This window comes from Aspergillus pseudoviridinutans, assembly GCF_018340605.1.
Source record: "Aspergillus pseudoviridinutans IFM 55266 DNA, scaffold_8, whole genome shotgun sequence".
NCBI classification, from domain to species: Eukaryota; Fungi; Ascomycota; class Eurotiomycetes; order Eurotiales; family Aspergillaceae; genus Aspergillus; species Aspergillus pseudoviridinutans.
In genome coordinates, this window is record NW_025091288.1 from 211,413 (window position 1) to 234,952 (window position 23,540).

Below are 23,540 nucleotides of genomic sequence, written 5' to 3' on the forward strand. Positions count from 1 at the left end.
ATTAGAAAATAACCTGCTCGGCAGTTGCCAGGATCCAGTCATATTTGCCGGTTTCCATTGACTGAGAGTAAGAAGCTTTGGTGGCTACGTGCCCGTGTTTCAGGTAAATAGACCCTCCGCACTTGAATAACCGTCGCAGCGGGGCCAGGGCATCACGGGTCCAGACATCGCGGCATTTTCGACAGTGGTATACGCTACTAAAAGGGGCATTTTATTAGTCGTGTAATAACCGGTCCGGGGGTCGTCTGAGCTGTTCTGCCACTTTTCTGCAGAAACCTTCCAATAACCGATGGCAAGAAAGTGGGTTAGGCAGCAGACTCCTCAGAGCTGGGGATCCGTCGAGGAAACGCGATATACCTGACCAATTTAACCTACTTGCAGAAAGCATCACAATCCAAAAGATGACTAGGTGGTTCTGTCTGTTAAGGACATACTTCTCCATTATTTGCCATGTTCCCAACAAGATATTAGCTTAGTAAACAAAAGTGCCCATCTCCCAGTGATCATGCTATTTTATCCACCCGAACCGTTACAGGTTAAGTTTGGCAAGCCTATGGGCGTTGTACCTTGCATGGAGTCAATTAAGAGAGATCCACATAGGGTACGCTAGGAAATGTGTCTGGTGCTTATGAAAGGAGATAACGGGGCTAAGTCGGTCACCATGACATTTACCACCCATACGTCATGTACACTTCATGACTCTCCTAGATAGACATGCAATGTGTCAATTGTGCTATTGTCGATTGGTGTCTTGGAAAATAAATACATGACATCCGTCTCGCCTCATTAATCCATGAGACCTTGCCGATTACACCTGTGCATAAAAAAGATTCAACATTGGTGTACAAATTGCATGAGCATGTTTGAATTACGAATTTGCCTGTTGCAAACAACATCCTCGATATCCGATCCGACAAGGAAGATGCCCAGCTTAAGGTATCCCTGGAGCAAAGCATCCGTACTGTTTGCCATGACGCGGGGAGGGTGCACTGCCCGATCTCCTGCTCTGGGACGAGAGGGGATTACGGTACTTTGAAGAGGTCGCCTACACTCCGTCATACTACGTGACCAACGAGGAATTGGACTGCCGGAGAGACATAAGTGTCAGATCACAGAGCATTCCGTCTGGGTGAATGCTGGTCGAACTAGGCAGTGGGTCAGCATGATACTGTTCGAATAGCCTAGACGATGCGTCCTGATCCCATCTCCAGTAACCTCCGCAAGATCCGAATCATATCGATGCCCTTGATGAACTTGGTCGAGATGTGGACTATTTCGCCGTGGACCTCTCCTATCCTGAAACTCCAACGGACACTCAGTCTGGTGTCTCCGGAGCGATTCCGCCATGTGCGGTGTTTTGGTCTATTGGGACCGACGATGGGCGCGAAGGGCTGAAACGACACGAAATTAAGTCCCGTCCAAAGACTGCTCTCGCTTGGATCTACCACGGAAGCTTGCAGGGAGCGGAGACTTCTGCTTTTTTGTCCAGCTTTTGTTCGGGATGCGCAGACAACAAAAAGCGTCTTTCCCACCTACAAAAATGCTTGGATATTGACAGCTGTAGCCGTCATTCGCCAGTCCTGCGCAATCCAGTTCCCTGGTAATGGCAGCATCATGACAGCACCGCGGGAAAATCACCTGGTCCGACTGTACATCCAGGTTAAGGCCGATAAACAGCTCGAGCAAATGGCACAGGACCACTCAGAGGATACGCCCAGAGCGCTCATTGAGGCCGCCCAAAGGTGGATCAGTCCGTACAAGTTGCCCTACAAGCATTGCGATTGGTGGTCCATATACCCGGTATGACCACGCATTACCCATCATGACCATACTCACTGACAGTTGAAGGTTGGACAACGAATGGTCAAGAAATACAGAATCAAGGATAGGTAAGGAATCCTTAGACGTTGCCAGTCAGCTTGCTCACAAATGTAGGAATTTCCTTGCGGGTGATGCCGCCCACACCCACTCTCCCAAAGCCGGTCAAGGCATGAATGTGTCGATGCAAGATACCTATAATCTCGTCTGGAAGCTCGGGTCAGTCATCACCGGAGTGGAGATCCCATCATCCTCGACACATACGACCCCGAACGGCGGCCAGTGGCCGCAGACCTCATCGACAGGAGCCTAGGTTGCTTGGTGCTTTGTCGGCCAGATCAACACGTGGGGTGGATAGGAAGTCTAGACGAGGTGGCAGGCGTAGGCAACTACTTCTCGGAATTTTCACGGCAGTAGACTATAGAAGACTAATTACAAATGATATCCTGTTGGAACCCTACCACTTGTACTCATATACATGGGTAGCTTCCATGAAGAACGCTAATATACAGGCATCGGAACTGCATCCAAGTCATAGTGCCAGCTGTCGATGGACGCCTGGTCATAGACACAGTCCATGGTCTTTCCGTTGTTCTTCCAGAGAGGGCGCAAGGGCCACGCGCAGAGCTGCTGGTTCTCGCCTTCATACTCACCCTGAAGCACTGTCGCATTCAGAGTCACCGGCGTCACTCCCTTTTCGACCCATTCGATCATGACAGCCAGGTTGGTCTGGGGCCACGGACCATTGGGCATGGCATTGTTGGTCGAGCAGTGGCCGGCACCGGGCACAGTGTATAGCCGGTACCATTCATTCAGAGCATCGGCACCAGCTTTGTAGGACAGATTGCCGTACATGGTGCTCCTGACCGACTCCCAGTAGCGGACCGACGAAGCAGTGGGGATGCTGAAGTCAGCGTCGCCATGGTAGTGGATCACCTTGCCGCCAGCGTGGTGGAATGGTGTCAGATCAGGCCAGGTAGTCTGCAGGGTGCTGTAGTACTCCTGTAAGCTCGAGATCATCCAGTCTTTCAACGTGTCGTAGGTTACCCCGTCCAGGCTGTCCAGGGTGGTGCCGTTCTTGTTAATAAGCAGTGCAATGTGTTCGCCGCCAAGTTGGTCGATGGACAGCTCCCACTTGCCAGTGGTGGCGTTGTACTGCGTCTGAGCATCGTCAAAGGCGGCACTAGGCTGATAGGAGAAGTACACCCGACGGCCCTGAGAGTCATGCAGTCCGTTGATGATGGTTTTGGCGACCTCGACTGCCTTGGCCGAGACGGTGCCATTCTGGGCCGGTGCGGTGGCAGAAGCGGCGCAGGAGTACTTCTTCCCAATGACAGTTTTCAGGTCAAATAGCAGCAGGCAGAGATCGGTTCTGGCGACCACACCATCAGTCCTGCCATCCAAGGGATCGCATGCGACGATAGTCTCGTTCACAATCTTCTCCAGCTCGCAGGGCGGGGGATAGTAGTCGAGAGTCTTCTCAACAATATTCGAGAAGAGATGCTGAGTCTGCTGGAACGACCAGCGAAACGCAGGAGCCCCAATGACTGCCCCATCCCATTCATTACCGTAGCGCTGCACTTGGCTCCAGCCCTCGCGGCCACCCTCGGAGCATCCATGGTAGTAGGCGTAGAGCTTCTGGCTGTTGGCCATGCCGTACACGTTGCGTGTGAAGGCCTTGCCAATCAAGCTAAGTTCCCGGTGAGCCTTGTAGCCGAACATGTACAGCGTCTCATAGTTCAGCGTGCCGTTGGCAAGCAGCATAGCCTTATCCGCATTGACCGAGAAGCCCCCAAAGCCACCGTCCGTGAGTCCAGACGCCGCACCGTAGATGATACCCTCTGGAAGCATGCGTGTCCCGGAATTGATGGCATAACCACCGCCTCCGGTAGACAACCACCGGTTCTTAAAGCTGCTAGGAGCTGGTAGCCAGATTTGAAGTAGGACTCGGTCGCCGCTGATGCCATCGTGCGAGTAGGCCAGGGTGACATTGCAGTAATCTATGGTCGCGGTAGGGTAGTCATTACTACTGACCGTGCTATTAGTCACCACGCTGGCCGTGACAGAGTTCAAATCAATTGTGATGCCCTGAACAAATTCGGAGGAGGGCAACGCATTTTGAAGATAAGAAACAGTGCAGAGCTCCTCGAGCGTTGAGGGAGTCGCTGCATGGGCCACAGCGGCAAGGCCCACGGTGAAGGGGACCCAGGCAGAGGGACGCATTGAATTTTCTCTAATTGCTTGCAACAGAGAAGGATGATGCGGGATGAGTACAGATGGAATGACGAGGAAATACTTCTCATCTTTATAGTAACAATTCACACTTCTACTCTCGTCCCTTTTCCCCGCTTCCTCCAAGTCCGGGGTCAAACGCAATCATTGAACTGCTCTCCCAAATCTTCATCGATATTAATTTGTGGGGTAGCTCAGTTAGCCAGTTAAGCAGGATGATCTTCAGCTTCTCTGGACAAATAGTATTTGATGCTCCAGAAAGAGCTTCGGAGAATTTGCCCTAGTCAGCACATGAAAGAATGTCATCTCCACAGCCCACCCCACAGTCCCACAGCCCCGAGGTCAACCCGGAGATTATCACCACATGCAGGCCTAGACGCCGAACACCTATTCTTATCTGGCAAAATCTTCTCCCTGAACGCGTGTCTGACGGCTGTAGGACTATTGCTGAGCAGTATCGATGAACTGCATGTTGTGAAGCGAAAGGAATTGCATAGTGACCAAGTACCTGCATCTCTAGTTGCGAACCCTCTATACCCATCGCAGCTCCTCTACTAAGCGAAGCAGTCGGCCATGTCCGCTGCATCTAAGCCTTTCTTCTACTGTGGCGTTTGTGGCGACCAGGGATGCTCAAACTTGGCCTTAGACAGTCCCTCAAGAAGTCAAGCTTGGACAGAAGGGACAGCCGAGACAGACCAAGAAGCAAGATCAATTAATGACACGCTTACAGATTTGTGAGTAGAGCTGAATCTTCTTAAAGCGCGGGGAGTGGTCAGTAGACAAGCTTATCATATCATTGACGAGTCGGAGGGCTGTATGTCTCATGTTATTGAGATGATTCAATTATTAAAAGCAACTATCCCACACAATAGACTAGTCAATTTGAACCCCAGCCGTCTGCAGGAACTCACAGAAATGCACCGTGTCCATGAGCACCTCCAATCACACTGACTTCAAAATCTACATTTCCCTGACCTCGTCGTGAACAGGCAGCTTCTCATCCGCCAAATCCTCGACCCTTTCCACTCCCGCCAGCCCCAGGCGCTCATTGATACGCAGCATCCGAAGCCGGTCCGATTCGGCGATGCTATCCTCGGAACCGCCAAAGTAGACATCAAGCTCTTCCAGAGTCTTGTCCTTGGTCTCAGGAGCAAATGTCCAGATGAACAGACCGCCCAAGGCGCTGAAGATTGCAAAGAAGATGTATGTACCGTACTTCATCGATTTGAGCATGTCCTTGGTAGTCAGACCGATGATGAAGTTGAACATCCAGTTGGTCGAGGCCACGATGGACACGCCCCGAGATCGCATACTGTTGGGGAAAATCTCCTGCGTGAGAACCCACGCCACGGGACCTAGAAGGGTCAGTGATTGAGACGACCATACCGGAAAGAAGACGCACCCCAGGAGTAAGCAAAGTTTACAGCGAATAACCAGATAAAGGCAATGGCAACCCAGCCTTGAGCCTTGTCCAGACCCATATTCTTATTCCAGTTATCCTCGTACAGTCCTTCGACAGTAGCGACAACCACGTGACAGCAGAACATGCCGATTGCACCGGCGATGAGGAAGGACTTGCGACCAAACTTGTCCAGAAAGAGAACGGCCGGTAGCGTGAAAGTGATTTGCAGAATACCGGTCACTCCGGTGGCAAGGAGAGTCGTCTTGGTCGAGGAGAAACCAAACGAAGTGAAGATCTGAGGGGCATAGTACAGAACTGCGTTGATACCCGTAAATTGTTGGCAGATCATGGTTCCTATAGACAAGGATCATTAGGAAGGCAACTGTATAGGCAGGAAATACAAGCTTACCGCAGCCGAGGACAAGACGTTTGAACATGTTGGGAGCGAAAAGCGCCTTCCACGGAGCCAGTCTCCCTCCCACGCGGATGGCCTCCTGGTCCGATTCCTCATCGAAGAGAACAGCCGCCTTGATTTCGAGAATTTCCGCCTTGAGCAAGGGATCTGTGGGACTCAGTCGCCGCAATTTGGAGAGGGCAACAACAGCTTCCTCTTCGCGGTGCTTGGTCATCAGCCACCGAGGGGAGAAGGGGAAGAAGAACATTCCAAAGAAGAGGATCCATGCAAAGATAATCTGCAAAGCCAGCGGCAGACGCCAAGAGATGGTCTTTTGGCCCAGGCAGGTGTGTCCGTGGTTCTGATCGGAGTTGTATGTGCCATCGGGCAGGTAAGGGTTATCAATGCCTTCGGGATTGCAGGTTGTGCCGCCGACGTATTGCATTCCTATTAGTAACTTTGTCAGACGTGATAGAGGGACTGCGGCAGGAGGGTACAAGTACCATAGTCCAGCCAGAAAGCAATGGAGGTTCCGATAGTGATGGAGAGTTGCTGCAGCGATACGAGCGATCCTCTCAGTTCGGGAGGAGCAATCTCGGCTTGATAGAGAGGAATAACCTAGAGATGGCCGCACAGTGAGCGAGTATAGAATGTTACCATGAAGAACAGACGTACATGACTGAACATGCCAATTCCCACACCACCGATGATACGACCAGCAAAGAAGTACGCGGGAGTCTGCGCACCAGCCTGCAATCCGGACCCTAGCGTGAAGATAACCACGGCCACCATCATCGAGTACTTGCGGGAGATCCGATCTGCCAGGTAGCCGTTGAACAGAGCACCCGCCCAGGCACCCAATTCTAGAGCAGAAACCAGCCAGCCCTGGATGGTTGAGCCCATCAGGCCCGGGAAATGATTCTTGAAGTTCTCCATCACGAGTACGGGACCCATGACTCCCTGGTCGTACCCGTACATGATACAACCCAGCGAGGCAAAGGCACAGGTCATAAAGACGTACGGGTTCTTGAGCATACCCACTAGACCATGGGGCTTTTCGGCGTTGGCGCGGCCAACGACTGATTGACTGACCGCCATCTTGATGCGAATTTCTATGCAGAGCAAGGAAGGACTGACGGAAACAAAGCTCGATGGAGGGTTTGACAGTCAAGAGAACGAGGGCTGTCTTGTATTAATAAGTCAGCGACTCCTCTCGACCCCGTCTGGGGTGATATCTCTACACGCGGGGATCTTCCCGAGTCGGCTGGCCTGAATCTTGTAAAATACAATGGGCAGTCGTCCGTAGTACCGGACTAGAGAGGGAGACAGTAGCATTCGACTTTGGGGTTGCATTGTTACCCTGGGGTCGGGGCATCATCGGCTTTGGAAGTCCAGTAATGTCCATCGGAGATCGAGATGACGCGCCTGTTCGACATTCATGACTAGTTTCTATAGTGGCACTAGCTATGCCGAGCCGGGGGAGCAGCGAATACAATGTGCCTTCTATGCCCGAAACAAGGTCTTGCGGATGGATTTCTGACAGCCGGGCCTAGTGAACTGAATCGGGAATGGCATCATCTGGCTGGAATCCAAGGTCACAGTGATATCTTGGTAAGACATCGACCTGGTAGCGGGTTGAGGAGAAGTAGCATCATCCACTATTATTTAGTTAGTTCGACTCCAATGTGGTCAGCACTAAATTAGCTTGTCTGACTCGTCCGAAGCAGGCGTTCATTTTTAGGCCTCCCATTGCGGCTTGAGTGGCTTCAGATGGCGCTTGATAGTCCCTCTCAATTGATGGGAGCTGCGGAGAGCATGAATGAGGCGGATAGAGCATGGCAGGAATCATGTGAGATGCTCGAAAATGAGGATGTCCTTGCAGTCATTTGCTGGACAGAGGCATCACGCAGAGTATCTGCTACAGAAAAATGTGATGGGAAATAAATTGACAATCGTACTATCTAGACCGTGGCAGCTAGAACCAAGCGTTTTTGGGTGGCGGTGGCTTGGAGCTTACGACTTCTATGCCTTTGCAATTGATGAATGTATTATCATTATTATTGATCGGGAGACATGCGGGAAAAGGTTTAATACACTGAACCATGAGCTGACTCGGCTAATACTAACTTGGCATGGTCAATGATAATACTAATCAGAAGTTGGGGTCCCCGGAAAGGAAGGGAATACGGAAGCCATTAACACTACAGCCATCACTCGGAGAATACCTTACTCTTGGAGGAACAAGATTGGCATTCTATTCTCTGTGGAAAAACAGATTCTGTCGATTCAGGACCATTATCTCGGAGCTACTCTTTGCTGTGGGTGACTGCTCTGAGAAGCGATATGAATGAGAGAGAACGTCCCAGAGATCCCGATACATCCGAGAATACCTAGATAGACTAAGGCTCTAAGCTTCCTGTCCAGTGTCTTTCCGTCTCTAGACCGGCTTGGCGATAGCCGACTGACTCAATCATTTAAATCATGGACAGGATGAGTCCGGGACGCGGGTTGATTCCACGTTAGCGCTGAAAACTCCGCACTTGTTCCTGTAAGCGACCGCTTTGATATCTGACCCTTTCGATGATTGGGTATCCTCCCTTGACAGACATCCACAGACCCCCGTTTCTCTCTTGAAAGTAAGAAATAAAGAAATTGACTGGGTCACGGTTTCTCCGCAGAACATCAGTGTCATCGACGACATAATTTTGCCAATGTTCTGCATAACGTGTATGCCATGTGAGACCCATGTGATACCAGACCCAATCTTTGCGCTTGTATCCTGCTCCAGGATGCTCCGATTTTGAGACCTATCTTGCGTGGTATTAGACCGGTCCCGATCGCATAGTAGGGCCCTCATCCTAAACAGCTTACTCCTTGTTTTCCCCCGCACGGTTCTCCGCCCCATTTTGAGAGTAAGACACAACGGATCAATGCCGGCCAATCCTCATTCAATCCGGGAATGAGTGAACGAAGCGAACGATGTCGGCAGCGCCCTTTTATGGAAAATATGTGGGGTGGCTCGACTTTGAATTTCATCATCAAAATTCTGAAGGATAAAACCTAGCCCCTTAATGATTGAGGAACAGTTACTAGTTCATCAATGAGACTGTGTATGACTCGTTCAATATCCGTATAATTCCCCGGCGCGGTGCAGTTCAGATGGACCAGGATGTACGCAGCCGGGACGATAATGTATAACACAACCTGAAGTAGGGGATTTATCGGCCTCTCAGTTGACAGCGATGTCACTCTGTCCCATCAAATTCTCATAGTATTGCCGATTCAGGCCGGCCTGCATCCTCGCCTCATGGTTGAACGGTTCCTTCAAGGCCCCTCGAAAATGCTTCTGTGCATTAGTGCGGAAGACGTGGATTGGGTCCGTGCCTTCTTGCTGACAGATCCAGGTCAACCAGCGATGGCCCGTCGTTACATGGGTGATCTCGTCGTTGTGAATGATCTCAAGCGCCTCCACACTTTCGGTGTCCCCCGCCCGACGAAACTTGTCGATTGTCATCGGATTGACGTCGAGGCCGCGAGCCTCATGTACAAGTGCAATGATGGAAATCCGAGCTCGCAGATCATGAGCTGTGGCCATTGCGGAATCCCACAGACCATGATGCACGGGCAATGCACCAAAGTAGGAGCCCATCTCTTCCATCCGTGTGCGAAGGAGGGAGAAATGCTTGGCTTCATCGTTGGCTACCTTCAGCCAATCGTGGAAATACGTTCGAGGGAGGCCCCGGGGAGTGTCTCCCGCTTGCGGCTGCGTTTGGAAGGCTGCGAACCGGATACAGATGTCGACGGCGAGATCGATCGCCCAGAGTTCGATGTTGGCCAGAGCATGCAGCATTGCAATGCGGCTTTTCAGCGTTCCACCTTTTCCCGCGCGGGGCATCGATCGTGGTTCCACAGTCTCCAAACCGTCGCGCGGTGGTTGATCAGGAGGCGTGACCAATCCACTGCCGATAGGCATCGGCGAAGAGGTTTTCTCTCTCTCGGTGAATGTAGCGTACAAGTGAGCCGTCAGTTCGATCTTGTGTTCGTGATTGGATGTATTCAGGATATGAGCCGCCCAGTCACATAATGTGGCATCCTTATCAAGATACTTGGCMGGTGTCGTCTGTTGCGACAGGGGCTGTACGGTTGGACGCTCCGCGGCAGGGCCTTTCTTCAGCTTGATCTTCTCGCTGACGGGGTCGAGTCGCACCAGAGAAGCTTCCCCCGGATACTGTATAGTGACCTGCCCATCACCAATCTTCACAGGAAACGTGCATGCTTTGATGCCCACGCTCGACTCGCCAGTCTCGACATTAAAGTCGTAGGCGTGCCACGGGCACGATGCAACGTAGGCGGAATCCTCGATATCAACGTGGGAGTCTTCCATAGGCCCTCCAGCATGAGGACATTCGGCCTCCATGGCATAATAGCACCAACCATCCTCCGTTTCATTTGCCGCGAGGCTGCTACCGTTGGAAGATTCGATAGTCGGCAAGCGGAACAACACCAGACGCTTGCCATCGGAGAGATGAATCACATAGCGAGATTGCTTGAAATCGGACAGCTGGCCGAGATGAATAGCCCTCATCTTGCTTGCCTCCTTTTCCAGTTGTCGCCAGACTGTAGATCAATTCTCAAGATCGAGCTACCCACTCATTGCGATTTGGCGATCGGGAAACAAGACAATTTCTGAAGTCACGTGGTTTGCTAGGCTCTGATTGGTGGGTCAAACATTCGTCGGATACAGCACCTGAAAGGGTTTAGCGTTACTGTTGCCTGATTTATGCCTCAGGTTGTAATTCATATCCACCCGTTAGGCATCCACATCAATACCACAGTAGAGAGCGTAGGATAGGACTGCTTGAGTCAACTTCTACGGAGGGCGTTTGATTCTGCCAAATAAACAAAGTATCATAATGAATTTAGAGCAAAGAGGAAAAAGAAGAGGATGTTCTAAGGCCTCTACGGAGTACTTTCCTCGTTTCGTCATATTTGCAGCTAAATATATATCTCGGTTGTTGCCCACGACTGTCATACAGTACTTCCGGAACCTGGTGTCAAAGGAGTCACGACACAAATGAAACTAAACCATTGTGGGTGTATTTTACTACCCCACTTTCCTCGACACAGTATACCTATAACACATGTCTAGGCGGTAAGTTACTGCTCCATGTTTCGACAAATGCATACGACCCACCCCCATGGGATAGGTTAAATAGAGGTGTCTATAAATCAGGCCTGCCCCAAAATCACATCTGCCGCTTTCTCGCTAATCATGTAAGTCGGCAAGGCAAGATAATATCCCGGAATCCTGGGGAAGACACTGGCATCGACAACCCGAAGTCCATCAACTCCACGCACACGGAAGTCGCCATCCAACACCGCCATCGGATCATCATCTGCGCCAATCGGAGCCGTACAGCAGGCATGGTGACCCCAAGCCTCACACTTGATGAAATCCTTAATCTCCGCCTCAGTGGTCACGTTGGGACCGGGCCAGGTCTCCTCGAATCCACCTTGCAGGGGAACAAGGTTTTTAAAGATGGACCGGGAGAACTCCATCGCCTCATAGACAGCCTGGAGATCCTTCTGGTCTGCATCATTAGCAGTGACACCATCATCAAAGGAGTGGAAGTTGATGATTGGGGTGTCGCGGGGATCAGTGGAGCGGAGCTGGACGGTCCCTGCGTTATTGCGCGAGCGGGACTTGAGTGTGACCCAGGACCAGTGCCGCGCATCGTTCCAGGAGCTGCTTGAGTAACCAGAGAAATAGCCCTGGAAGTTAGCAGGGGCACCAGAGATAAGCAGATCAGGTTCATTATTTTCAGCCACAGAGGACTGCCTGATAATAGCAATGGGGATGTTATTAGACATATAGGCGCCCTTATCAAGGATTTCATATTTCCACTTCTCATAGCACGGGTCAGGGAGGGCTCCAAGAAAGGTACACTGGGATATAAGCGAGAAGTCTGTGGGGAATTTGCCAATGACACTGGTTTCATAGCGGTCCTGCAGGTTTGTTCCGACGCCAGGGAGGTCAACGAGCGTAGAGATATTCCATTTATCCAGTTCAGCTTTGGAACCGATGCCGCTGAGCTTGAGCAGTTGCGGGGTGTTGAAGGTGCCTCCAGAGAGGATGACTTCCTTGGCTGCGTACACGCTTCCAGGAACGCCGGGGGATGCACTGTCCGACCGCGGGTCCGCACGATATAGACTCTTGCCCTTCATGTAGTCAACGCCAATGGCGCGGGGACGGGGGCCGGAGCTGTCTAAGATGAGGTTGGTGACAAGAGTGGTGAGCTGGATATCGAGGTGGTACCTGCGGTTGCCATCGTTATCGGTCTCGGCCACAGTCTCGAGGAGGAAGTCACGCGATCCGGAACGTTTGTAGTCGGGCACTTTCACCGCGACAGGGAGCCGGTAGAGATCCTCAGTCCTGTTACGCGTGCCGCTGTTGGCGTCGCGTATGAGTATTTCCGCCAGACCGGTCACAGTGTTGATCACCTTGCCCGCCAGGTTCTTGCCGGCGGCAGTACCAGCAGCGATGACGAGTGAGAGCAGCTTCATGTCGTCTAGGATGAGGTTTAGTGGGGCGAGGGAGGTCTGGAGCCAACCACTATAGCCGTGGCTGACGACGTCGCCCGGGGCGTAGCGGTTGACCTCGAGACGGCGGTAGTAGTCGCGCATCTTATCGGCCGCCCACGAGTCGTTTCCGGTGAGAGCAGCGAGGTTGTCCCAGTCGCTTTCGTACGGGTAGACCGTGCTGTTGTAATCAGTTTTCTTGTTTCTCTTTTCATCATGATAGTAAAAGGATAGGCAAGGAGGGGGCCTACACCATAGCATTGTGAGCGGTACATCCACCCAATGTACCTGCACGCGGGTACAGAATACCCAGTGGCTCAGAGCCTGTGGGAGGATTGGGACCCCTATGCAGCTTCCCGGCCGGAGTGCGGTAAGTCATTTTGGAGTCCTCCTCTTGGCGGGTGAGGTTGGTATAGTGGTTGATGTAGAAGTTCCAGGTCTGGGGACTATACTCGGTCGATTGTAGCTGAAGGGCTGGAACTATCTGCTGCAGAGAGTTACCCTGATCATCACCGGCGTCCAGGAGAAGGACCTTGTATCCTCCCCGAGCCAGGCGAGCAGCCAGGGGACCACCACCCGCCCCGGAGCCGACAACGATATAATCATACTCGGTTGTGGCATTCGCGGAGCGGGATTGGTGTTGCTGATCGCGAGGAGAAGTGCGCGGACTGCCTCCATTAGTCTTATATCATCCCACACGAGAGTTGTCATAAGGGGTATACAAAGAAAGGAAGGGGCCAGCAGCGGAGAGACTTACGATCCCAGCACCGCAGAGAGGAGGGAGAAGAACCCCAAGCCCTTGGCGACCAACATGGTGGAAAACGGGTGACTGGCGCTTGTAGGGCAGCGAAACGATGAAAACGAGAACAAAACAACATAATACCATGAAAGATATGGCGAAGGGAAGTATTATTATATAGAGGATAATAGATCTCAGGAATCCGGCAAGCCTGAAGTTAGCTAAGTTGAACACTTGACTCATGGCCCTATGTAATCAGACAGCATCTGTTGACAGCATTTGACGCAAGAGTCTCCAACGCAACAGTGAGACAATGATCCTAATCCCAAGACGGAGAATCGCACCCTCTACCAATCAAACGTCGATAGGTCCATGAATAGCTATGTTAGCCAGATAGAGAGCCCTCTGGGGCCGATCTCGTGGATCGCCATACATCTAACTGCACAGCTCATAAAAAAGCAATTCGGGAGTGCATCCCCAGGGAAGGATGTTGTGGGATCTCCGAGCGAGCGTTATGTATTCGCACTGCATGTATCACAATTGTGCTACTGTGAGCGGCATGAATACGTGGTTGTGCATGCTAAACTAGAGAATTTCCTTCATGATTTCCACTTAAATTGACTGCTTTCTAAATAGCCTGTGACCGGATTCTACCTGGGGTCGATTATAGCATGTTTGGTTGTTCTGAGGGCATATCACCGAAATAAAAAATATAAAGGTGTCAGGTTTTGTATTCGGCCTGCATAAAAATGGCAGACAGAGGGGGACTGTGCACACAAGCCAATGTGTCACAAGGAGAGGATGTGAAGAGTGAATCGAATAGAGAGTGAAGCAATTTGATATGGGGTCTGCCAATATCAATCTTGAGCAATTTGGACATGGTGCATACAATATTCAATCTCTATGGTAGAAAGGCAATTCAAACTTGTTGTTTCTAACTAGCAAAACATGAGGCTTTTATAACATGATGGGCAAATTCAATGAGCGAGAGGGAAAGTAGCCATGTTGGGTTCCTCGTCCGAGACAGGATATTCAATGCGATCGTTGAGGGTCAACTTAAAAAAGCAAAGGATCTTGGCGTACAGATCTATTGTGTAGATCAATGCATACCAGTTGCATGAGATCAATTGCATCCTTGTATACGCATGCATTAGGGCACACACACATACATGCTGAAAGAAGGGACAGCGGATAGAAAAGAGCGGAGAAAGGTTGAAAAGGAAAGAAAGAAAGGAAATCAATGGGTGAGGATCCCAAGACTAGAGAAATATAGTATCAAGGTTAAGCAAAAAACTCACTATATAAGGAATAGCCTCAAAAAGTATAATTCTGTCACGTCGATATGTAGTACAACAGGGAACTATTGAAGTATAACCAGCGCGCCTGCGATAATATTTTAGCAACTGCGAAAACTTAGAGCAAGCTACTCGCCGTGGCTCGGGGTCCAACAATGGATTCCACGGTGATCGTCATCGATGCTCTAGATGAATGTGAACGGGAGAAATATATGGAGGTCCTCCTTGAGCTTTAACCCAAAGTTCACAAGGCGACTAGTAAGGCAATCCGATTCTTCTTAACAAGCGTGCCAGAGTCACGCATTCGCCCCAAGCTTGGTCAAATTAGCCAAAGTAATTATGAGAACACCATCCTGCAGGACTTGAACGTTAATATGACAAATCAGGTGTACGCACAAAGCCATTACCTCTTGCCCTCAAGTCAAGCTCCCTCAACAATCGTTGTCTCAGAGTACACTGGCAAGGGATTGTCCAACAGGTGCCCCAGAATTTGCAGCGCCGAAAAGCGAGCAAAAAACCGAAGAATGTCTTTGCCTCTCTTTGCGACATGGCTCGATGTCACAGTAAGATGTTCGATGAACTGTGACAAGAAAGAGATCTTATCCTGGCCTATGCAGCCTGCGAAATGGGTATGTATGTGTATACCAGACACCCAGCAAGGTGGGGCTGGCAGCTGTACTTTAGGCAGACCTGCACATACAGCAGCTTACGAGGAGGAGTTGATCTACTGTCTTGCGAGAGTTAAAATGGATATTCAATTATGCTATGTCTGCCTTTGGATGGTTCCCCTCAAACCCCATTCGCAGTGGGCGAAGTAGCATCCCTAAGTTTGAGTACTGTTTGTAAATGCTCGTAAGCAAGCGGCTTCTCCTGCGACCATGCCAGCAAATGAGCTGTCTTGAGCACATTCTTGATCTGCCTGCCATTCAACAACACTCCGGCCAAGGTCTCCAGCTGTTCATCCGAGAATTCCTCGGTTCCTGCGGTGCGAGTCAGGAATTGCTGCCAGATATGGCGTCGGGAATTCATGTCCAAATCTGGGTAGACGATGGAGACGTGAATTCGAGATTCAAAAGCTGGGTCAATGTTTCCAGCGCGGTTGGTAGTCAGGAAGAGGATGCCCTGGATGATGAGTGTCAACGTATTGGTATTGATAACAAAATAAGAAAACTCACCTCGTAATACTCCAGCATGCGTAGGAAGATCGACACCAACTCATTCCTCCACAAGTCCGTTGAGTTGCGAGCTTCCATGAACACGTCTGCTTCATCGAGCAGAAGCACCGCTCCCCACTTGGGCACCATCCGCAGGATATCTTTCAACGCCTCCTCTACGCTCGAGGCCGACGTCCCCAGATCTCCCGCGCTCATCACATACAGCGGCACCTTCATCACTTCGGCAACGCTCTCCGCAGTGAGCGTCTTACCCACTCCAGGCGGCCCGCTCAGTTGCATAATGATTCCTCGTCCTTTGCCCTGGACCACGTCATCAAACGAATCCACTTGTTTTGACTGCGCATTGGCAAAGGCCAGAATCAGCGTCTTGAGATCCTGTTGGCCCTGCGGCAGTACCAGGGAATCGAATGCCTGTGAATCCCACACGATTTCTTTGACACTGTCGAGATTGAACTCCAGCCACCGTTTCTCTTTGAGCGAATATCCACGCAAAGAGGGGGTGGCCAGCAGTCGCTGGTCATCAGTGAGTTCTTTTCCACAAGTAGGATACACTGAGACGGACTCGTCTGGGTTGAAGGTGTTGAACGCCTCAGCGTCGATGATGATGCGGCTTTTGATGTTGAACTTGAATTCCCTTCTCATGAACCGACCCACGGCCAGGCCTTCGTAATACTTGAAATGATACCCTTTGTAAGACTCCCAGACGACTCCACGTGCGACCAAAGCGTCGCGAATGATAATCTGGTTACTATGATGTCTTAGGGGAAACACCGGAAGGGCCGTGATGGGCATGGTGCCACCAAATGGCGGCACTTCAAAGTCCTTGTCGCGGAATCCAAACTCATCGCCGTCGAAATCAATGTATTTAGCTTCAAGATCGAATGCACCGGTCCGGCAATTGGTCTCGCCGGACTTGAACTGAAAGGCTCGGGGGTGGCCACCGACCATACTGAAAACCTCATCCTCCGGCTCGAAGATGGTCCAGAGAAGATCATGCGTGACGACGCCGCTGAGCACAAGGTCATTTTTACGGGCAATCGTATCCCGTAGCTCCTCTTCGAGGATAGTGTAGAGAAGTTCCACGTGCGATTTGGTCACCGAATCCAACTCCTGGTCACGCGCACTGGCGAATTGCTCCCATCGATGAACGAAAGGCTTGAAAGGACTGCGGAATTCCACTCGCTCCAAGGTCATGGTCACCCCTGGATAACCATTGAGTACTTTTCCAAGGACCTTTTTCAGAAGCTCGCTCTGCACAACAATGGAGTGGATTTGAAGAGGTTTGCGACCATCGTAGCACTTGACATGGCGGACAATGAGAGCATACTGAGCCGACTCAGAGTTCTCGTCTGCGCTGGGAAGATCATCGGGCTTCTTCTTGGTCCACGAAGTGCGACCGTTTTCATCGCGTTTGGTCTGGTAGAGGTTGTGAACTTCGCAGATCGTCCCCGGAGGAGCATACTGGACAGTCTCAGCCGTATCATCTCCATTGTCTCCCGTATCTTTCTTACTGGCGGCAATGGTGTTGTCGTCAATGACCTCCATTACTTCCGACTCACTGTCTTCGGAAGGAACTCGTCGAGAACGATGTGAGTAACGCATAGCGGGGCCTAAGGTAGAGATAGATGTTTCTGCAAGTTGGTTGACCTTGGAGGAGGGAAGTGGCCAGTCTTATGCTTAAGTGACGGCTACCAGGCAGCGGTCCCTAGTCGGCAACGAGTGAATGTGCCTTGGGGGAAATCAGCCTCGTCACTCTCAGCATGACTCGGACAGGTTCCAGTACACAGTCTATCCCTGTCATTCACTGGTTGACGTGTTCGCTCGACAGCCTTGTGAGTCACCCCTCTCTGCTGCCTGCTCCCAGCCGCGGTTCTAGATCGGCACCTTTCAGCCTCGTCACCATCACCAATCATTCAATGTACGGAGACCCAATTGATCCTCACGATGAAAGTTATGATATCAGCTCACTAAACTAGATTGACAAATCAAGTGGTAGACATGCTTATTTCTGTACTGTTGACTCTGCCGCCTTCATCATGTCCTGCAGCACTTGCAAAGCAGCATCCTCCTTTCCGAGAGGCACAAAGATGTGATCGTGGAAATAGCCACTGACCACGTTGGTACTGATTCCATGACTAGCGAGCTTCGACGAGATCGCAGCAATCAGTCCCACGGCCTCCAGGCTGGAATGCACCGCCAACGAGATCTTCTTGCACGGAAACGTATAGTCGCGCAACCCATTTGACTCAGCCAGATCTTTAGTGGTGATGATGCTCAAACCCTCGTCTTCTTGAGATAGCATCTCTGGTTTTAGAGATTGAAGGGGGAGATTTTCGATTCGCTGCGTTGTGGTGAGAAAGACAAATGTCTCCTGGTGTACAGTAGGTCGCATCGAAGCCAGGAGAATGGGAAGGTTGTTTTCTCCTGTGTTTGGCGAAGACATGGTCAATTTGGGATATTTCCGATTGGGATGAATACAGAAGTTCGTTTTAAGGATCAAATCTAGTATAAAGGATAATCATGATGAAATGCGACCGGTGGAAGTGATGGACGAGGACACGGGATTAGCGGATTAACCTGTCTGGTGAGGAAATAAGACATGATGTGTGTGCCTAGGCTGTTCGCCGTACTATAATCTAGACTAGTCGTGGGTTGGATATGGGTTGAACCACCACCACCTATTATTTGCGGGGTAAATCTACCTTCAAAATGCGGGTTGGACCACTTGGACTGCGGATAATGAATATATCTCTACTCGACTAAGGTAGTATAATAATTCCCACCTATTTTTCTAGTATTTTAAGCAACCTCTAGGATATCGATATATTTTGTTTGACAATATTCGCTCAAAGCTCCCCCTTCCCCGAGCCAGCACTCCAGACGACACTGAGACCCAGTGCTGAGGAAGTCCTATGACAACGTCGCGACAATCTTGCCATGCGACATGAGTTTTGCGGCGACGTAAGATTTGACGCCTCTAACATGGATAGTTTGTACATGTAGAGATTTTGAGTCTGGGGGATGTAGAGTGAAAACATTGCACTGGTAATAGCAGTTGGTGCCTGATAATCCCGGCAGGCCAGCAGCCGTCGCAGTTGGGGGAACCATCTGTTTTCTCCCTCTCCCTCTCACCCTCAGGTTCGTTCATCATCCTCATTATCTCCTCCCTACTGATAGATGAATCAACTTGCGGCGATACTTTAATGGATTGCGTGCTATTGTAACATGACAAAGCTGGCCACTTCCCGCCAATCCCAGCTACAGTCGCCTTACAGCTTCCATTCCTTCTTCAACTGAGCGAGCCATTCCTCATAGGTCAGAACCTGTCCTTCCACCAGAATTCGGTTGGCCTCCACCTTCTGTGGTGGCTGGGGCGGAATATATACGAAGTCCTTTGCATGGGTTGCCCTACATACTTGGAACGGCATGGCCCCAGTCCGCAGCAGCTCCGTGCAATCCTTGCAAAAGCCCGTGTCAAAGCAGATCGAGCACATCGAAATGCCTTCGAACGTCTTGAACTCCCTTCGGCACGGTCCATMGCAAGTGTACGCATACTCGGAATACTCGCCTTCCTCGTTCTCCGCCGCGCGTTGTTCCGCATATCCTCCGAGAGCATAGGCAATCGCAATCACATTTTTGACGTCACCGGCAGCGAGTAGAGCATTTTGCAAATCAGTCAAGCCTGCGCTGTCGTTCTCTGGGTCATCGTCGGATAAAATCTGTATAGCCCGTTTGACGGAGGGAGCGAGTAGAGCCCGCGCCTCATCGTGTCGGCCAGTCAGGCGGTACCACAATCCCAGAGAAATGGCCCGAGCCCGCGCGGCGATCCAGAAAGCTGACGTGTCCTCGGTCTTGAATCGTGCTACCAACTGCTCCAATCGGCTGACGTACTCCTCCGCCTCGGGGGAACCCACGCCGGCATCGATGGCATGACACAGCCAAAGTTGGGCCAGCTTGGAGGAGGCGTAAACCTTGCTCGAGCCAATCTCGCCTTCTTCCTTGGCGGATCCATACGTGTTAAGGATCCTCTCCCACCGCTTCGTCGCCTTGTCTTCCTCTCGAGTGTATTCGGAATAGATACGGGCAAGCGAAAGGTCCAAATCAGCCGCGACAACCGTCATGGACGACTTTCGGGCCGCTCGGGCCGCGTCGCGGTACGAACGGACTATGAGGTCGAGGTTCCCCGTAGCCTGGCCAGCGACAGCTAAGTGCTCAAGAACCTCGTCATTCACAGTTGGCATCTGCCATAGAAAGTCGGTCAGTCGATTATACTCTTTATCGGGAACTTGTGCATCGGCGAATTCTTTCACAAGAGAGATGGTCTCGTCGAACCGCTCCGTTTCGTTTTGGAAACGTAGGATCGTATATGTGCACGTGCTGCACCAGGGATTAACCGCAAGAGCTTTCTTGATCTTAAGATAATGCTTCTCCGCTTGCCCCAGCTCCTTATAGGAGGTTGCCATGCGTTCCAGTGCCATGTGCAAGTGTGCAGTTAGCTTTTCCTTCTCATCAGGCTGGTCAACGAGCTGCCTTTCCAGAAGTGCTTCTACTTCCTCGTCGAGCACAAGGCTGGTGGTCCATTCTTTCCTACTCGAGTGTGCTATGGCCATGCCTGCTTTGGCAATCCAGTTGTTTGGATCTATTGCGGTTGCCTTCCCAAAATAGTCCAGAGCTTCGTCTATGTTGCCGGTCTGGCGCAGCACTATGCCGGTCCTTTGGTACCACCGGGATGTCTTCTCGGTCTGCGCCCATTCAGCAGCCTCGACGACCTCAGCGGCAGTCGGTGCAAAACGGGAAAGAAAATCCTCGTCGATCCCTCTTTGACATTTGAGATAGCTGATAATCATAGCCGCCGGGGCCGCGGGTGACCAGTCGTCTTCAGCCAACCATTTCCTGGCGCAAAACTCGGCGATGGGTCGGAAGGTCTCTACAGGCTTCTCCTTGACGGAAAGGACGAACTCGGCCTCCTTGACTGCAAGCGACTCGACAATCTCGGGATCATCCCACCAGCGCTGAATGGCCTTCAGGTTTTCGCTTGTCGAGACCCAGCTTCTCAGTGGCACCCATTTGGCCATGTACTCTTCCGTACCGAACATCCCGGCCAGCATGCTGGCGATTGCCTTCTTGTCCTCGAGCGAAGTCTCTGAGGGCTGCACTAAATGAAGGTGTTGCACCCAATTTCTTGCGGCGTAGGTCTTCATGAGGCTGGAGTCCTTAGCCTTCTCAGAAAACTCGGTGTCGGTGAGGGTCTTGAGGCACGTCCTGAGGACATGAGCTTTGGCATCTTTATAGACAACTCCAACTGGCAGTTTGTCCTCCGCGGCAGAGACCTTGCCTTCGTTTGGGTCACGGAAGAAATCGCCCAGGGATGCGTGGCTGAAGGTGACGGTGGTCGACTTCTTGTTCGAATCAAAGTCTACAATGTTCTCAACATCTTCGAAAGCGTCCTGGTCATCGCTATCCTGTTGAGCAACATCTTCATCGTCTGAGTCATATGTCCTGTTTGCCATGGTCTGGAGCTCCGTTGTGGTCAGACCGTCCTCGCGGTCGAGGTTGAAGAAGGCAGCGAATTGCTTGCGAAGAGAGCCTTCGAGGTAAATCATCCCATCTCCCTCGGCTGACTTCAATTCGAGGATTGCCTCCACCTCTCCAAGGGTCAGAGGACGAACGGCACAGGTGGCCCACAGCAAGAGCTCGTTGAGAAATTCCAACTCTTCATCGTTCAGACTGGCGGAGAAGCTCAGGAGGACATGGCGCAACATCTCCTTCAAGCCCTTGGGCGCCTGATCGAGGCTTTTACGGATGCTGGACTCGTTGCGCTTCTTGACTAGCTCCTGCAGCATCAGGTTCACCCACAGAAACATGCCCTCAGCACCTGCAGACAGTTTTTCGGTAATCTCCTTTCGTAGAGCTGGTGAGACGCGTCGCAAGATCGCCGATTTCTGGATGCTGGTTGTGATGTACCGGTCAATATCAGCGGAATTTTTCAGTGTTGTCACATATATTGTCGGAACGTTGGTTTCGAGCGATTCAGCCAGCTGGTCGCTGAGATGCGGCCGTCCAACCATGGCCAACTGCAAACGGCCATGATTCGGGGAGTCGAGAATGTCCTTAGCCAGCTGCAAGAAAACGAGTCTTTCCTCCTCAAAGGCCTCATCGACCGCATCGAAGAGGATATAAACACTGCTCGTGATTGATTCTTTTTTCAAGAAGTAGTTGACAAACAGGGTCCGCCACGCACTTTCCAAAGTGCTGGTGCTCCCATAATCTCCAAGGCCTGCAAGGTACTTCTCATATGCCGGATCATTACTGCTGATCTGAAAGGCGAGATCCCGCAGGGCCTGGTGGAAGGACCTCGTGGCGGGGTTGTCATCCTTGAAGAAGAAGTACCCTATGGAGACATGTGAGGGATGTTGTACCCCTTGAGGGTATTCGTCTTTGAGGAAGGCGATAATGCTCGATGAAAGATAGGATTTGCCAGCTCCGGGATTACCAGAGATGAACATGACCGGGAGATCTCGATGCAACCAGCTTTGGAAGACTTCTTCGCGCCTAATCCAATCTCCTGTGCCAGGAACGCGGGATTTGCTGATCCTGTCGTACCAGTCCTGCGCCGAGTCAGTCGCGGATGGTTGCAGAATCTTCCTCACAAGATCGCGGTGTGACTTCGCCGATTCCCCATGGTTTTCATCCTTGTCCTTCGCCGCGATCAATAAGTTGCCCAGCATCTCATGTACCTCGGTGACCTGCACGGTCATCTGATTGACTGCCATTCCCGTCTCTTGCACTGTGACATTCGTCGACATGACTGTGGTTTGGACTGTGTCCACCACACGCCCTGTCCGTTTGGCCTCGGTCAGGGTTTCGGCTCCGACGAGGCTCGCTTCCACTTTGGTCAACTTATCCAACTTACCCACGGCCCCTTTTATGGCGTCGTCGGTGCCCAGGAGGACGTTGCGAGTGAACTTGAGCAGTCTACCTCGCTTAATGGCCTTGGTGGAAAGGGCGAAAATTTCCACCAATGTTGTGAGAATGTCGCTGAGCTTCTCGCTAAGATCTTCGGAGATTTGCTCCCGGCCATAGGCTTTCAATCGGATGGTGAAATCCTGCACACATTAGATGGGTTATGGAGGAGCAAAAATAAGGCGAATAGCGGACGACCGCCCACCTTTAGTGTTCCCATCAGATCCTCAATCGCATCGTAGGAGCTCGACACTCCTTTGGCGGCCGTCATGAGGTAGGTCACTGCGCCAAAAACAAGACTACTGGGAGGAAAGACCATCGATGCGCCTCCGGCTGCCAAATTGCCAAACAGCTGGACTGGAATGAGTGCCGCCTGCATGGCATCAAAGATGACGCCGCGTTTGTGGCGGTACTCGCTGAAGGATTTGTTACGCTCATCGATCTCTTTGGTCAGGTCGTCGACGCTCTGGAGCTTGCAGAGGAAGGCGACATCGAGATCCTCCTTGGTAATTTCTTTGTACTTTTCGATCGCCCGCGCGTAGATGGCGGGGATTTGACTGTTTTGGACGGTCATTTTTCCTGAACTTGGCCTATGTAGTATTCTATAGAGTCTGTCGCATGAGTGAGAATTATCATCACCGTCGGGTTTGCAGTCCTGTCATCTACAGAACACTAATGTTGAAATCAGCGACTCGACAGTCGCGCTGTGTAAACCATAAAGAAGGCACTCCATGCTGACGGCGGGGTAAGGGACTTTAAATGGAAAAATGTATGGCCAGCGTGAAGTGCGGCTGAAGAAAAGCGGCAGGGAGTTGATGGTGCTAAAAGGAGGGGCTCAAACGATCCAGGGCTTTAAGCTGCTTTTCTAGTGGCCGTCTTGCTGAAATGACGGCTGACAGTTGATGAGCTGAACATTCCATAATCCTGGAGGTCAGGTGCCAAG

The 23,540-nt window shown here is 51.3% G+C and overlaps 8 protein-coding genes across 8 annotated transcripts; 1 reads left to right on the plus strand and 7 right to left on the minus strand.

Moving 5' to 3' along the window:
* Positions 1-1,614: 1,614 nt before the first annotated feature.
* On the plus strand, positions 1,615-2,131 carry Asppvi_010161 (uncharacterized protein; the record flags this gene model as incomplete). The annotated part of the gene is made up of 3 exons (XM_043306007.1): positions 1,615-1,800; positions 1,849-1,889; positions 1,936-2,131. 3 exons carry the CDS (start codon positions 1,615-1,617, stop codon positions 2,129-2,131), a joined length of 423 nt encoding a protein of 140 aa, XP_043161942.1.
* A 188-nt stretch (positions 2,132-2,319) lies between these two features.
* Positions 2,320-4,041, minus strand: Asppvi_010162 (putative tannase; the record flags this gene model as incomplete). The annotated part of the gene is made up of 1 exon (XM_043306008.1): positions 2,320-4,041. The coding sequence occupies one exon, from the start codon at positions 4,039-4,041 to the stop codon at positions 2,320-2,322; it is 1,722 nt and encodes a 573-aa protein (XP_043161943.1).
* Positions 4,042-5,010: 969 nt separating this feature from the next.
* Asppvi_010163 (sugar porter family MFS transporter) lies at positions 5,011-6,944 on the minus strand (the record flags this gene model as incomplete). The annotated part of the gene is made up of 5 exons (XM_043306009.1): positions 5,011-5,405; positions 5,453-5,806; positions 5,862-6,293; positions 6,350-6,464; positions 6,522-6,944. 5 exons carry the CDS (start codon positions 6,942-6,944, stop codon positions 5,011-5,013), a joined length of 1,719 nt encoding a protein of 572 aa, XP_043161944.1.
* Positions 6,945-9,075: 2,131 nt separating this feature from the next.
* Positions 9,076-10,431, minus strand: Asppvi_010164 (Rieske [2Fe-2S] domain protein; the record flags this gene model as incomplete). Its single annotated transcript, XM_043306010.1, has 1 exon — positions 9,076-10,431. One exon carries the CDS (start codon positions 10,429-10,431, stop codon positions 9,076-9,078), a length of 1,356 nt encoding a protein of 451 aa, XP_043161945.1.
* A 644-nt stretch (positions 10,432-11,075) lies between these two features.
* On the minus strand, positions 11,076-13,238 carry Asppvi_010165 (GMC family oxidoreductase; the record flags this gene model as incomplete). Its single annotated transcript, XM_043306011.1, has 3 exons — positions 11,076-12,606; positions 12,677-13,093; positions 13,183-13,238. 3 exons carry the CDS (start codon positions 13,236-13,238, stop codon positions 11,076-11,078), a joined length of 2,004 nt encoding a protein of 667 aa, XP_043161946.1.
* A 2,010-nt stretch (positions 13,239-15,248) lies between these two features.
* Positions 15,249-17,236, minus strand: Asppvi_010166 (ATP-binding protein; the record flags this gene model as incomplete). The annotated part of the gene is made up of 2 exons (XM_043306012.1): positions 15,249-15,581; positions 15,635-17,236. 2 exons carry the CDS (start codon positions 17,234-17,236, stop codon positions 15,249-15,251), a joined length of 1,935 nt encoding a protein of 644 aa, XP_043161947.1.
* Positions 17,237-17,636: 400 nt separating this feature from the next.
* Asppvi_010167 (ACT domain-containing protein) lies at positions 17,637-18,077 on the minus strand (the record flags this gene model as incomplete). Its single annotated transcript, XM_043306013.1, has 1 exon — positions 17,637-18,077. One exon carries the CDS (start codon positions 18,075-18,077, stop codon positions 17,637-17,639), a length of 441 nt encoding a protein of 146 aa, XP_043161948.1.
* Positions 18,078-18,903: 826 nt separating this feature from the next.
* Asppvi_010168 (NACHT and TPR domain protein) lies at positions 18,904-23,171 on the minus strand (the record flags this gene model as incomplete). Its single annotated transcript, XM_043306014.1, has 2 exons — positions 18,904-22,740; positions 22,803-23,171. The coding sequence occupies 2 exons, from the start codon at positions 23,169-23,171 to the stop codon at positions 18,904-18,906; spliced, it is 4,206 nt and encodes a 1,401-aa protein (XP_043161949.1).
* Between the last annotated feature and the right edge of the window lie 369 nt (positions 23,172-23,540).